The 15,565-nt window shown below is 47.0% G+C and overlaps 1 protein-coding gene across 1 annotated transcript in view; it reads left to right on the top strand.

Annotated features, from left to right (window-relative positions):
• ASTN2 (astrotactin 2) overlaps nucleotides 1-15,565 on the top strand; it is a 728,537-nt gene that overhangs the window by 278,331 nt on the left and 434,641 nt on the right. Inside the window, exon 5 of the mRNA XM_066580842.1 lies at nucleotides 12,378-12,524. Coding sequence (XP_066436939.1) covers nucleotides 12,378-12,524 — 147 coding nt within the window. The remainder of the gene's footprint in view (nucleotides 1-12,377; nucleotides 12,525-15,565) is intronic.

Below are 15,565 nucleotides of genomic sequence, written 5' to 3'. Positions count from 1 at the left end.
AGTCCAACAGGTGTCCTACTCGGTTCTGTAACCTAATCTTATCCTACAGCGAGTGTAGAGAAGTTAATGGTCATCTTCCAATGTGCTGGGTGAACATTTTGTTAACGTTATCGATTGCTGTAGCAAGAGTGTGTGCATTCTACTCATTTACCAAATCTACGTAAACTGTGTGCCTTCAAGTTTATTATACCACCATCCAACTTATTCCCTTATTCCATCAAGGGAATATATTAAGGCACTGGCGTCACAAAAAAATCAACACTAATTTCATTAGCCAAAAACCCCTCTACAATGCTGCCTGACCCGGTGAGGGTTGCTGTACCCACTCAAGCAACTCCCCATTAACTCGAGTTCACTACAGCATAGGGATTATTGACATCACAAGCAGGATGAATCTCCACATTTTAGTAGTGAAACGAGTAAATTAGAGCCTTTGTTTCTTATTGCCATAAACATATGGAATAAATCCCCTGAGCCTTAATCCAATGGACAAGATTTGCGCTAACACTCTGAGCCTCCCAAACCTAGGGCAAGATGCCCAACCCTCTGAGCCTTATAAAAAAAAAGGACAAGGTTGTGGATCCTCTGAGCTTGAAAAAGGGAAGGACAAGGTTACAAACTCTCTGAGCCTGAGGAGAAGGACAAGATTTCATACTAGAAAACGAAAACTGTTTTTGTATTAAAGGGTGTAGTGAACAATAGGTTTAGGCAAAGTCAAGAACGGCAGAAAAGAGAGTGTGATGTGCTGTTTTTCACCATAAGGCCTTAGTCACACGGGCGTTTTTTGCCGCGATTTGCGGATCGCATGACGGATTGGCTCAGCGCTGAGCCAATCAGGGGCAGCTCTCACTCACACCCACTCACACCCACTGCAGGCCGGCCGCGCTGAACTCCGTCTGCCGGGACAAGGTGAGTATATTTTTATTTCTTATTTTTACACATTTCTGGATGAATTGCAGGGAAGGGCTTATATATTTAAGCCCTTCCCGACAATTCATCCCGCGATCGCCGGCAGCCCATTGCTTTCAATGGAGCCGGCTGTATTGCCGGCTCCATTGAATTCAATGGGCAAACATCGAAGAATGATTTGTCTTCTATATGTTCTCAATGCGGTCGGCGCTGCTGCCGCCGGCCCCATTGAGCGCATATAGAGAAGAGAACAGGAATCGCAGATCGCAGATAGGTGCGATCTGCGATTTCTGTTCTATAATTTATCGGGCGAGCGCATAAAAAGCGCTCATGTGTCCGATACCATTGCAAAGCAATGGTTTTAAAAAATCGCCGGACGCATGCGCAAAACGTGCAAAAAAACGCCCGTCTGACTAAGGCCTAAGAAAGAACTGTCTCAAAGTTTATTGTTGCACCAGAGATATCCAAGATGGCGCTGACAGGCTGCAAAATTTTAACTATGCCACAGCTTGGCAAAATGCCGCAGGATCATAGAAGAGTTTTGCTATGTCACCAAAAGTGCACAAAAGCAACTAAGCTGAAAAAGCCTGCCAAGACACTAGTTAAAGAAGCGGGAGAGGAAGCCCCCACATTGGAATGCAAACCAGAGCAGGAGAAGTCATGCCCTGGAGTTTGCTGAGAGAAGACCCTGTAAACACTGCAAAGGGATTGGAGGCAAGGCCTGGGTATTTTTCCACTCCAGTCTCAAGAAGAGTGCCTGGTGATTATTCCCACACTGGCTCTTTGGGGATGAGCCAGAGAGGCTTGCACTGCTGCCAGAACAAGAAGTACCCTTTGTGGCTTCCCACAATATCCCCACGGCTGTTTGCAGTACCTTCTCAGCTAGCAGCAAGGCCTCCGCTGTGACCACTGAAACCACCACTGACACGGGAGCAGATGCACGGTAAAGTAAGAGATCTCTTATGGTCCTAACAGGCCTAGATGGCCCCACGGACACCCCTGCTCTATTAGGCCCTAGTGCTCCTTCAGACATTCACGATTCAGAAGACCCCTTGGGCCCTGAGGAAATAGTGGTATATGAAATATCCCCAGAATCTGTGGCCAGGTGGAGGTCCTCAGTAGCGGACAGACCCATATCCCCATTAGGGAGAAATTACACTGGCTCCTCTGTGGTCCCACCCTGGATCATTCTCCATGAGGATAACATAGCTTATCTATTATATTTGCCCAATCATTTGTGTGTTCCCCTTTAAGCCAGCAACGTAGTCAGGGTTTATTTCCTAGTGTTTTGTATGGGATCCAGGGCTATGTCCTGACCTGTCACCCCACCATTTTTCCTAGAAAGTTCTGAGACAAAGTGTTTCCCGTTAATATAGTCGGGAGGAGAGCAAAGTCGTTCCCACTTCTTGCCACAATAGTTCCTTTTCAAGCATCCCTTTCTATCTGGTGTCAATTCCAGTGTGACATATGTTTCTTTTGACTTTGGGGAGAAGTATCATGTATGGGCCCCATAGCTATGCTGATGTTTCCAGGTTCTGCCTGGCTCAGTAAAAGTGTTACAAAGGTTGTAGCCACACCTTTAATTTCCTGCGCACTGTTGCATCGTACTAAATGCCGGAAGTGAGGTTTCACAGCCATGTGCTGAAGTGGGCTGTTATACAGCCAAGGGATGGGACAAGTGATTCTATGGTGCTACCTCCAGCTTGGTGAAGATGGGTCAGTTTCTTATTCCCTTTTACTACAAGTAAGCATTTTTATTGAAAAGCAGAATATCTGCCTATACTTTGGGGTTTTACAGACTTGTGAATTCTACCCCCACCCTACTAATACACTTTTATACTACAGAGAGCATCGAGGTTGGCTTTATTTAAAATAGGGTGGAACTGTAGTGACCTGGATTTGGTACACTACATAATCTCTGTGGTTATTTCCTAAATGTTAGTTCATGTCTTTTAAATGGTCTATTGTTTGATTTGGTTTCAATGCATATTTTGTCTCTGCTGATTGGTTTCCCATGCTCTGGTGACTATTGGTGGCCTGCGGCCGAGGACCCTGCTTACCCATCTGGGTCTTCTTTTTTCTGTACTGCAGATATGTGCAGAAGTATCGGCTGGTGCACATGCACAGTAAAGGGTTTTATTTTCAAACTCCTGCTTTCCCGCAAAATCCACGGCCTGTCCACAATGTCAATTGTGGATGGGCCGCAGATCAGATGACTTCCATTGACATCAATGGAAGCCATCTGTGCAGGAACCGCACTGAAATGGAGCATGCTACAATTTGATTTCCGCGTCCAAAGATCTGCAAATCAAATCCTTTGTCTGTCACTACTGGGTTGCTTTTGCCTCCGCAGTGATGTCAAAATGAATGGAGCACTAACCTAGCATGCACAGTTGGCACTATATTGGTTTCAATGGGTCTGACTGTAATACCCAAGTTCTTGCCACTTGGCAGTCCCATTGGAAGTTAATAGAGCAGCAGCGCGCTTGCATGACTGTCGCTCCATGGACTCCCCTCACAGCAGGGGGTGCAGTAACTTCACAATGAGGAAGATGAGGTGACATGGGACCCCCATGATCAGCAAATTATCCCCTATCTTATCATACAGTTTGATTTGGTTACTTGCAAGAACCAGAGAAAAAGTATGGCTATGTTTAGACGGCAGATATTGAGACATATTCCGCAACAACATGTAATCCAAATCCATCTTTCATTCATTTTGAATGGTAATCAGGGTTGCTGTCCTCACAACATGGAAATATTGAATATTGGAATTTTACACCACAGATTTGAAATCCACGTAGTGGTAAAAAAAAAGAAGTCATGTAACTTCTCAACAAAGATCCACAGGGAATCAACGTTGGAAATTCCACATACAGATTTTGCCCGTTCACAAGGGCTAAATCCACATATGGATCCTTGGCAAAATCCTGAACTAAGCTGTTTATTTCTGCAACGGTTTGAGAGATATAATCCACATGGAAAGATCTTTATCATATTCCATCATGTGAGCATCCACTATTTCTTGTATAAGTATATACTTAGCCAGTATTTCTTGTATAGACTCAACTAAAGTTGAATTCATGGATCAATGCAAAAATCAATGTTTTATACTATTCATTCTAAGCAGTGCAGGGGGTGCTGATACATTGTGGACAGTAATCAGACACTGTATCTAGGTGCTGTGATAGTGCAAATGTAACCCGGCCGTCTATGTATTAGATGCTGTTATCTAACACCAGGGGCAAATAACTTGGTAAAATCTACTGTGTACAGCAAAGGCAATATAAATATAGTCAAAGTACTAACTGACACTTGTCCGTAAGTGAGTGAGTGAGTTACATGCTCTGCCCCTGATCACATAATAGTGACATCATCACAGGTCCTTCAATATTTTGACCAACTCCAACCGTCATCACAGGTCCTTCAATATTTTGACCAACTCCAACTGTCATCACAGGTCCTTCAATTAGTCACATGTGATGTCATTCACTATATTATATTATAAATGGTGCATTGCGCCTCCAGAATCACAGGTACTATAAATAATACTAATAACTAGTATGTCTAAACTGGAATGTGCTGGATTACGATTGATGTTAAAGGGGTTGTCCCGCGGCAGCAAGTGGGTCTATACACTTCTGTATGGCCATATTAATGCACTTTGTAATGTACATTCTGCATTAATTATGAGCCATACAGAAGTTATCAAAAGTTATTCACTTACCTGTTCCGTTGCTGGCGTCCTCGTCTCCATGGTTGCCGTCTAATTTTCGCCGTCTAATGGCCAAATTAGACGCGCTTGCGCAGTCCGGGTCTTCTGCTTTTCTCAATGGGGCTCCGTGTAGCTCCGTGTAGCTCCGCCCCGTCACGTGCTGATTCCAGCCAATCAGGAGGCTGGAATCAGCAATGGACCGCACAGAAGCCCTGCGGTCCACCGAGGGAGAAGATGCCGGCGGCCATCTTCACCGGGTAAGTAAGAAGTCACCGGAACGCGGGGATTCAGGTAAGCGCTGTCCGGTGTTCTTTTTTAACCCCTGCATCGGGGTTGTCTCGCGCCGAACGGGGGGGGGGGGGTTGAAAAAAAAAAAAAACGTTTCGGCGCGGGACAACCCCTTTAAGGTTCATATTATGCAAGAAGGGAAATTCCTTAACCCCTTAGTGACGGAGCTTTTTTGCTTTTTTCTATTTTTGTTTTTTCCTACTCCCTTTTAAAAAATCGTAGCTCCTTAATTTATCCTCAACGTCGCTGTATGAGGGCTTTTTTTTTGCGGGATGAATTGTATTTTTCAATGGCACTATTTATTATACCATATAATTTACTGAAAAACTTTTAAAAAATTCTTAGCGGAGAGAAATGGAAAAAAAACGACATTCCACCATCTTTCGGTGCGTCCTGTTTCTACAGCACACAAATTGCAACAAAAATGACCTGATATTTTTATTCCATGGGTCAGTACGATTGCTGCGATACCAAACTTGTATAGTATTTTTTTTGCTGTAGTACTTTTATTTTTTTTTTAAGATATTTAATTTTTTTCAATTATTTTCTGCGGTCATTTTGTGCGCGCAATACCTTTTTTATTTTTTCGTCGATGTAGTTGAGCAAGGGCTCATTTTTTGCAGGATGTCCTGAAGTTTCCGATAGTATCAATTTGGAATACATACGACTTTTTGATCACTTTTTATTGCGTTTTTTCTGGGAGACAGGGTAACTAAAAAAGTGTATTTCTGGCGTTCTTTATTTATTTTTTCACACGACGTTTACCGTGCGGGAAAAATAATGCACTACTTTGATAGATCGGACTTTTACGGACGCGGCGATATCAAATACATATTTTTATTTTATGATTTTGATTTTTTAATAATGGATATGGCAATTAAAAAAACTTTATTGATCTTTTTTTTTACTTTACTTTGAAGTGCCCCTGGGGGACTTTAACATGCGATGCTTTGATCGCTCCTGCAGTATGACGTAATGCTAAAGCATTACGTCATACTGCTTTTTTACAGGCAGTCTATGAAGCCACCCTGTGTGGATGGCTTGATAGGCAGTCTGCTAAGGCAGCCCTGGGGCCATTCATTAGGCCCCCGGCTGCCGTGACACCTGCACGGCTCCCCCGATCTCACCGCGGGGGGGCCGTGCGGGACCCCCGAACAGCGTTCGGGGGATTTAAATGCCGTTGTCAGAATTGACAGCGGCATTTAAAGGATTAATAGCCGCCATCGGCCGAACGGCCGAGCGCAGCTATTGCCCGCGGGTGTCAGCTGTAATAAACAGCTGATGCCCGCGCTGTAAGGAAGGAGATAGCGGCGCTACCTCCCTCCATACACGTCCTGCAACAGCAGGACGTAGTTTCCCGATGGGGCGGTCGTTAAGGGGTTAATTTAGTTTTACCAAAATTCTAAGTGTAAGTGCTCAAATAAAGCTATGACAATTCTCTATTAACCATAACACTGTGCCTATTGCCTCTCAAAAAAAAAACTGAGGCTTCGTGAAAAGCTTTGTCATTAGAGATGAGCGAGCCTACTCGGCCACGCCCCTTTTTCGCCCGAATACCGCGATTTTCGAGTACTTCCGTACTCGGGCAAAAAGATTCGGGGGGCGCCGTGGGTGAGTGGGGGGTTGCAGCGGGGAGTGGGGGGAGAGAGGGCTCCCCCCTGTTCCCCGCTGCTACCCCCGCGCAGCCACTCCTCCCCCCCGCCCCCCGGGGCCCCCCGAATCTTCAGTACTCGAAAATCGCGGTGCTCGATCGAGTAATTACTCGAAACGAGTAGGTTCGCTCATCTCTATTTGTCATATATCCACCTTCACATCTTTTTTAAACTTTATGTAGATTTCCTATGGCTTTTAAGTTATGTTCACTAAATTGTAGAGATGAGTGACCGTACTCGTCCGAGCTTGATAAGCGTTCGAGTATTAGGGTGTTCGAGATGCTCGTTACTCGAGACGAGCACCAGGCGATGTTCGAGTTACTTTCACTTTCATCTCTGAGACATTTGCACACTTTTCTGGCCAATAGAAAGACATGGAAGGCATTACAACTTCCTCCTGTGACGTTCCAGCCCTATACCACCCCTCTGCAGTGAGAGGCTGGGGAGATCAGGTGACACCCGAGTATTAAAATCTGCCCCGCCCACGGCTTACCACAGATGCATGGTGACAGATCAGGGAAAGTGCTGTCTTCCTGTAGCTGCTATAGGGAGAGCGTTAGGTGTTATATTAGTCTTCAAGAACCCCAACGGTCCTTCTTAGGGCCACATCTGACCGTGTGCAGTACTGTTGAGGCTGCTTTTAGCAGTGTTGCACAATTTTTTTTTTTTTGTATATCGGGCGTGCAGACCATTGCGTCCTCAGTCTGCAGTCAATGTACAGAGTATAGGGGCAGTACTGGTGAGGCAGGGAAAGAGGGAAAGGTGAAAGAGATATACAGTCTATATAGGCAGTGGGCTTTTTCAAAGAAATTGGGGAAAAATACTATCTTTGGGCTGCCTGTGACAGTCTTCAGTGTACTGCGTGTCTGCTGGGGGTAGTAGTCCTAATTAATACGCAGCTAAGCGTTACAGCAGGCGCGTGCAAAATTGTTTCCTGGCTCTGCTGTGCCCGTTACATCACCGCCGTCATAGCGCCAGAGGGAAAGAGTATACAATATATACGCTGCATACAGTATTTGTCTGGTGTTTCAGCTCACCATTTAAAAAAAGGGAAGCCAAATACTTAAGGCCTACCACTACCCTTTGGCGACTTGACTGCTTCTGCGCTGTGAATTCCACTAGCTCAGTCCTATGCACCTAGGTCTCACTACAGGCGTGTGCAAAATTCTTTCCTTGCTCTGCTGTCTCCGTTACATCACCGTCGTCATAGCGCCAGAGGGAAACAGTAAACATAATATACGCTGCATACAGTATCTGCTGTTTTAGCTCACCATTTTAAAAAAGGGAAGCCAAATACTTAAGGCCTACCACTGCCCTTTGGCGACTTGACTGCTTCTGCGCTGTGAATTCCACTAGCTCAGTCCTACACACCTAGATCTCACTACAGGCGTGCGCAAAATTGTTTCCTGGCTCTGCTGTCTCCGTTACATCACCGCCGTCATAGCGCCAGAGGGAAACAGTAAACATAATATACGCTGCATACAGTATCTGCTGTTTCAGCTCACCATTTTAAAAAAGGGAAGCCAAATACTTAAGGCGTACCACTGCCCTTTGGCGACTTAACTGCTTCTGCGCTGTGAATTCCACTAGCTCAGTCCTACGCACCTAGGTCTCACTACAGGCGTGCGCAAAATTGTTTCCTGGCTCTGCTGTACGTTCCATAAGCGAAGTCAGCCTCCAACCACAGGCCAATAAGCGGCACATTTAATTACAGCATTCTGTTTCTGCTCTACTCGTAATACACCATGCTGAGGGGTAGGGGTAGGCCTAGAGGACGCGGGCGAGGACGCGGAGGCCCAAGTCAGGGTGTGGGCACAGGCCAAGCTCCTGATCCAGATGTATCGCAGCCGACTGCTGCGGGATTAGGAGCGAGGCAAGTTTCAGGGGTCCCCAGATTCATCTCACAATTAATGGGTCCACGCGGTAGACCTTTATTAGAAAATGAGCAGTGTGAGCAGGTCCTGTCGTGGATGGCAGAAAGTGCATCCAGTAATCTATCGACCACCCAGACTTCTACGCCGTCCACTGCTGCAACTCTGAATCCTCTGGCTGCTGCTCCTCCTTCCTCCCAGCCTCCTCACTCCATTACAATGACACATTCTGAGGAGCAGGCAGACTCCCAGGAACTGTTCTCGCACCCCTGCCCAGAATCGGCAGCAATGGTTCCTCTCCCACCGGAGGAGTTTGTCGTGACCGATGCCCAACCCAAAGTTCCCGGGGTCCGGGGGATGAGGCTGAGGACTTCCGGTAACTGTCTCAAGAGCTTTCAGTGGGTGAGGAGGATGATGACGATGAGACACAGTTGTATATCACTCAGGTAGTAGTAATTGCAGTAAGTCCAAGGGAGGAGCGCACAGAGGATTCGGAGGAAGAGCAGCTGGACGATGAGGTGACTGACCCCACCTGGTTTGCTAAGCCTACTGAGGACAGGTCTTCAGAGGGGGAGGCAAGTGCAGCAGCAGGGCAGGTTGGAAGAGGCAGTGCGGTGGCCAGGGGTAGAGGCAGGGCCAGACCGAATAATCCACCAACTGTTTTCCAAAGCGCCCCCTTGCGCCATGCCACCCTGCCGAGGCCGAGGTGCTCAAAGGTGTGGCAGTTTTTCACTGAGAGTGCAGACGACCGACGAATGGGTGGTGTGCAAGGTTTGTCGTGCCAAGATCAGCCGGGGAGCCACCACCACCAGCCTCACCACCACCAGCATGCGCAGGCATATGATGGCCAAGCACCCCACAAGGTGGGACGAAGGCCGTTCACCGCCTCCGGTTTGCACCACTGCCTCTCCCCCTGTGCCCCAACCTGCCACAGAGATCCAACCCCCCTCTCAGGACACAGGCACGACCGTCTCCCGGCCTGCACTCACACCCTCACCTCCGCTGTCCTCGGCCCCATCCAGCAATGTCTCTCAGCGCAGCCTCCAGCCGTCGCTAGCGCAACTATTTGAGCGCAAGCGCAAGTACGCCGCCACGCACCCGCACGCTCAAGCGTTAAACGTGCACATAGCCAAATTGATCAGCCTGGAGATGCTGCCGTATAGGCTTGTGGAAACGGAGGCTTTCAAAGGTATGATGGCGGCTGCAGCCCCGCGCTACTCAGTTCCCAGTCGCCACTACTTTTCCCGATGTGCCGTCCCAGCCCTGCACGGCCACGTCTCCTGCAACATTGTACGCGCCCTCACCAACGCGGTTACTGCCAAGGTCCACTTAACAATGGACACGTGGACAAGCACAGGCGGGCAGGGCCACTATATCTCCCTGACGGCACATTGGGTGAATTTAGTGGAGGCTGGGACAGAGTCAGAGCCTGGGACCGCTCACGTCCTACCCACCCCCAGAATTGCGGGCCCCAGCTCAGTGCTGGTATCTGCGGCGGTGTCTGCTTCCTCCACTAAACCACCCTCCTCCTCCTCCTATGCAACCTCTATCTTGCAATCAAGATGTGTCAGCAGCAGCAGCACGTCGCCAGCAGTCGGTGTCGCGCGGCGTGGCAGCACAGCGGTGGGCAAGTGCCAGCAGGCCGTGCTGAAACTACTCAGCTTAGGAGAGAAGAGGCACACGACCCACGAACTGCTGCAGGGTCTGACAGAGCAGACCAACAGCTGGCTTTCGCCGCTGAGCCTCCAACCCTGGCACACATGACGGACTTCATGTTAGGATGCCTTTCTCGTGACCCTCGCGTTACACGCATTCTGGCCACTACGGATTACTGGGTATACACACTGCTCGACCCACGGTATAAGGAGAATGTTTCCACTCTCATACCCGAAGAGGAAAGGGGTTCGAGAGTGATGCTATACCACAGGACCCTGGTGGACAAACTGATGGTAAAATTCCCATCCGACAGCGCTAGTGACAGAAGGCGCAGTTCCGAGGGCCAGGTAGCAGGGGAGGCGCGGAGATCAGGCAGCATGTACAGCGCAGGCAGAGGAACACTCTCCAAGGCCTTTGCCAGCTTTATTGCTCCCCAGCAAGACTGTGTCACCGCTCCCCAGTCAAGGCTGAGTTGGCGGGAGCACTGTAAAAGGATGGTGAGGGAGTACGTAGCCGATCGCACGACCGTCCTCCGTGACGCCTCTGCCCCCTACAACTACTGGGTGTCGAAGCTGGACACGTGGCCTGAACTTGCGCTGTATGCCCTGGAGGTGCTTGCTTGTCCTGCGGCTAGCGTCTTGTCAGAGAGGGTGTTTAGTGCGGCTGGGGGAATCATCACGGATAAGCGTACCCGCCTGTCAACTGACAGTGCCGACAGGCTTACACTCATAAAGATGAACAAAGCCTGGATTTCCCCAGACTTCTCTTCTCCACCAGCGGACAGCAGCGGTACCTAAACAATACGTAGGCTGCACCCGCGGATGGAAGCCCACCTGCATTAAACCTGACGTTACCTCAGCTGTGATGGGCAATGCAATGGGATATATTTATGTACCACCAGTGGGTTCCAGGGAGCCACCCATGCTGTGGGTGCACACGGAATTCCCATTGCGGAGTTGTACCTGCCTGTGACTATTTATAAAAAATCCCGGTCTGACTGGGGCATGCAGACACCTTGACAGAATGAATAGTGTGTGGCACATGGGTTCCCCATTGCTATGCCCACATGTGCAGCTCCTGATGGAGGTGGCACAGGATTGGATTTCTCATTGCTTCTGTACAGCATTGTGGGCTATTGCCCCGCCCCTTTTAAAGAGGGTCGCTGCCTGGCCATGCCAACCCTCTGCAGTGTGTGCCTGCGGTTCCTCCTCATGGCAGACGCACTTATAAATAGACATGAGGGTGGTGTGGCTATGAGGCTAGCGTGTGGCATGAGTGCAGCTGAAGGCTGCGCAGGGACACTTTGGTGTGCGCTGTGGACACTGGGTCGTGCGGGGGGGGGGGGGGTTGGGCAGCATGTAACCCAGGAGAAGTGGCAGCGGAGTGTCATGCAGGCAGTGATTGTGCTTTGTTGGAGGTTGTGTGGTACTTAGCTAAGGTATGCCTTGCTAATGAGGGTTTTTCAGAAGTAAAAATTGTTGGGAGGGGGGGGGGGACACTCTTGCCGCTATTGTGGCTTAATAGTGGGACCTGGGAACTTGAGATGCAGCCCAACATGTAGCCCCTCGCCTGCCCTATCCGTTGCTGTGTCGTTCCCATCACTTTCTTGAATTGCCCAGATTTTCACAAATGAAAACCTTAGCGAGCATCGGCGATATACAAAAATGCTTGGGTCACCCATTGACTTCAATGGGGTTCGTTACTCGAAACGAACCCTCGAGCATCGCGAAAAGTTCGTCTCGAGTAACGAGCACCTGAGCATTTTGGTGCTCGCTCATCTGTACTAAATTGATATCTAATTTTACAAATATTCTCCACCCAATTCTAATCTTTATCACCCTGTTTTTCATTTGCCTTTTAAAGGTTTAATATTGTTGTCTCCGCTTTGCCGTGTTGAGGTTTATTGCTTTCTAGAGGCCATTCAAACCCTTTATTTAGAAGCAGTCATATAGAACGTTATGCTTAAATGTATTTCTATGCAAAGTTAGCTGTCTGTAAGTGTTGGGGCTCCATATTGTGCAGCTATAAAGGATTTTGTTACTTAAAATATTGGAGCGTACATGGAAATACTCGCCTCCTTGTATCTATTGCAAATTGTTTTTGGCTCACAGAATATGCATGTATGCAAGCAGCACATTGATTATAGTCTATTTTAGTGCTTGATGTCTATCTTTATATATTGCTGACTTTTTAAATTACACGTTGTTTGTTTTTCAATGCTGCAGGCATTTCTAAAAATTCCATACCATTTAGACTTATTATACTATTTTTTTATCCTAATTTCAGGTACTCTGAAGAGTCCATTAAGCCGAACAGCCCTGACGTTGGTCGGGGTGAGTGCCTGCGTGTTGGCTGTAGTGTGTGGGTCGCAAACACCCTGCCCACTCACCGTGAAGGTCACACTACATGTGCCAGAGCACTTCATCGCAGATGGTGAGAGAGTGAAGGGCACTAAAGAGTGAGGTTTTACACAGTGGAACAAATTAATAACAAAAAGAAGCATTGGAAGAAACAATGTGACGAAATGGAGGGACAGATGCAGCAGTAAGAAAGTTTAAGACATCCTATTAATATTCTGTTCTAAACCTTTCTCCACAGATATTTCTTGTTTAACCCTGTACAGTGTATGTCGTTCTATGTATTACATGTGTCAATGTTTGCCACAACTAGATACTGTCCTAATGTAAAGAACAAAATACCTTCTGATGCACACAAGAAAACCCACGGAGATGGAAGAATATTGCATGATTCACGCCTTCCGAAATAGCAGAATAAATGTACTCTATTTTAAAGTTATAATACTGTGAGAATTTGCAATCATCCTCTACATTCTACGGTTGATGCAACCTTCCAGTGTCGAGGGCAAGATTTGGCCAGGGAAAGATATTGTATGATGCCCGATGCTGTCTTTTTCCAGGTTTGGCCACCAATCCGATTGTTCCTAGGGCCTCTCTTCATTCTTTCAACATGGCCCCTACTCTCCTGTCCCTACTCGATACACACTCTGCACCAGTATTCAGACACTATACTGCTTTTGATTGTCCAGCGCTGCTTATGTGAGCAGCTCTGGCCAATCACAGAGTGATGTGTAATGCCTTGGACTACCAACCGATGCAACACCTGTACATTGGGTAGTCTAATGAAAACAAAGGTTTGGTACCGTGTTAGCCAGTAGAGCAAAATATGATTGTTCTCAGTATGAGAAACCAAGTAATCTTGTAGATATGATACCTTTTAATGGCTAACAAAAATACATAATGTAATAGCGAGCTTGCGAACCTCTCGGGCTCTTCGTCAGGCTAAAATGGAATAGATCTGAAGAGGCGTGAATATTTATACACACTTATAAGACACATACTTATGACAAGGCACAGACATGGATGTGATTGGTTCGCACTTAAAAGGAATACTGCAACAGAAAACAAATTTAGGGACCATAAAACTTTTACTCCGCTATCATTGCCTAGTCAAAAAAAGTTTGTTTTCTGCTGCAGTATTTCTTTTAAGTGCGAACCAATCACATCCATATCTGTGCCTTGTCATAAGTACGTACGTTATAAGTGTGTATAAATATTCAGATCTATTCCATTTTAGCCTGACGAAGAGCCCAAGAGGTTTGCAAGCCGCTATACCATCATGTGTTTTTGTTAGCCATTAAAAGGTATCATATCTACAAGATTACTTAGTTTCTCTTGCTGGGAACAATCACATTTTGGGTAGTCTAAGAAACGCCATGGCTATCTTGGATGCATGAAGATGGTCCACAGAAATCGAATTGGAGGCTGAACTAGAAAAGGAACAGCATTAGATCATATAACTTCCCAACTCTGGTCCCAAGACAAATTTAAGGAGCTTTAAAGATATTTTAGTCTCTCTAAGTGCGATAGTAAAACACGAGCAGTGGTAGTTTGATTAATTAGAGAACTGATAAAATTGGATAGCGAGATATGCTGGGATCCATTACTTTTTATCCAAGCAGTGTAGATATCTGTACATTAAAAGAGGTGATAAACATACTGTAGATATCAGGTAGAAGAACAAATGTATTTTTGCGGTATCTGGGTTTCAGAATGATAAAATTGAAGCCTCGGTCACACGGGCGTTTTTTCCCACGATTTGCGGATCGCATAACGGATGCGCATCCGCAAATCGAGTGACCGGGGCCGACGATTCACTGAAAAAGCTGCACCTAGCAGCGTTTTCAGTGAAACCGCCCCACACTGCCCGCTATCCTCTGCTACAGCTGTGGCACAGCTGTGGCAGAAGAGAACGATGTTTGCCCATTGAATTCAATGGAGCCGGCAATACAGCCGGCTCCATTGAAAGCAATGGGCTGCCGGCGAGCGCAGGATGAATTTTCGGGAACGGCTTCAAAATATAAGCCCTTCCCTGAAAATCATCCTAAAATGTGTAAAAATAAAAAAAAATGTATACTCACCGTTTCCCAGCAGCCGGAGTTCAGCCGCGTCTGGCCGGCAGTTCTCCTGAACTGCTCTGTGTAGTATTCAGCAGGCAGGGATTTAAAATCCCCGCCTGCTGAATGAGCTGCCTCTGATTGGTCACAGCCCTCACCAATCAGAGGCAGCTCTCAGCTGTCATTCAATAGCTGAGAGCTGCCTCTGATTGGTCCCTGCAGTCAGCCAATCAGAGGCAGCACTCACTCACCCATTCATGAATTAATTTTTTATTTTTACACATTTTAGGATGATTTTCAGGGAAGGGTTTATATTTTTAAGCCCTTCCGGAAAATTCATCCCGCTGTCGCCGGCAGCCCATTGCTTTCAATGGAGCCGGCTTTATTGCCGGCTCCATTGAATTCAATGGGCGAACATCGTTCTTCTCTGCCACAGCTGTGGCAGAGGAGAACGATCTTTAGTATATGTTCTCAATTGGGGCGGCGCTGCTGCCGCCAGCCCCATTGACCGAATATATAGAACACAGCGATGCGCAGAACGCAGATAGGGGGGTTCTGCGCATCGTTGTGTCCTATAATTGATCGCACATCCGCATAAAAAGCGGACATGTGACCGATCCCATTGGGATGCATTTGGTCTATAGATCTGCAGATCGCAAGCGCGTCTGCAGATCGGACCAAGAAACGGTCGTGTGACCGAGGCCTCAGGTCGTAGTGCGTTATGACGACTCTTTGTTTGACATTCCAGTATTTAAGTTTCTTCTGATGATGAAGGGATTACATTTGTGTTTTGTATCCTAGTGACTGAGCTATTTTGGGTGTTTAAGAGGTTTTCAATTATTAGAAAAAAACTGTTTTTCTGTTTTTTAGAAATAGCGCTCCTTTTGTCCATGTGTGGTATTGCAGCTCATCCCCAATTACCAAAATGGGGATGAAAAAAATAGACTGGAAAAAAACTCAGGCCATTTTTTTTTTCTGATCCCGGAAATCCTTTTAGTGTTTGTTGAGTGTTAATGCTGTTAAAGGGCTCTAACTTTTATTTTCAATCTATTAGGTTAAT

The sequence above is a fragment of the Eleutherodactylus coqui genome, chromosome 10 (genome assembly GCF_035609145.1).
Source record: "Eleutherodactylus coqui strain aEleCoq1 chromosome 10, aEleCoq1.hap1, whole genome shotgun sequence".
NCBI classification, from domain to species: domain Eukaryota; kingdom Metazoa; phylum Chordata; class Amphibia; order Anura; family Eleutherodactylidae; genus Eleutherodactylus; species Eleutherodactylus coqui.
Note: the sequence above shows the minus strand (reverse complement) of the source record. Positions and strands in the feature narration are given on the sequence as shown.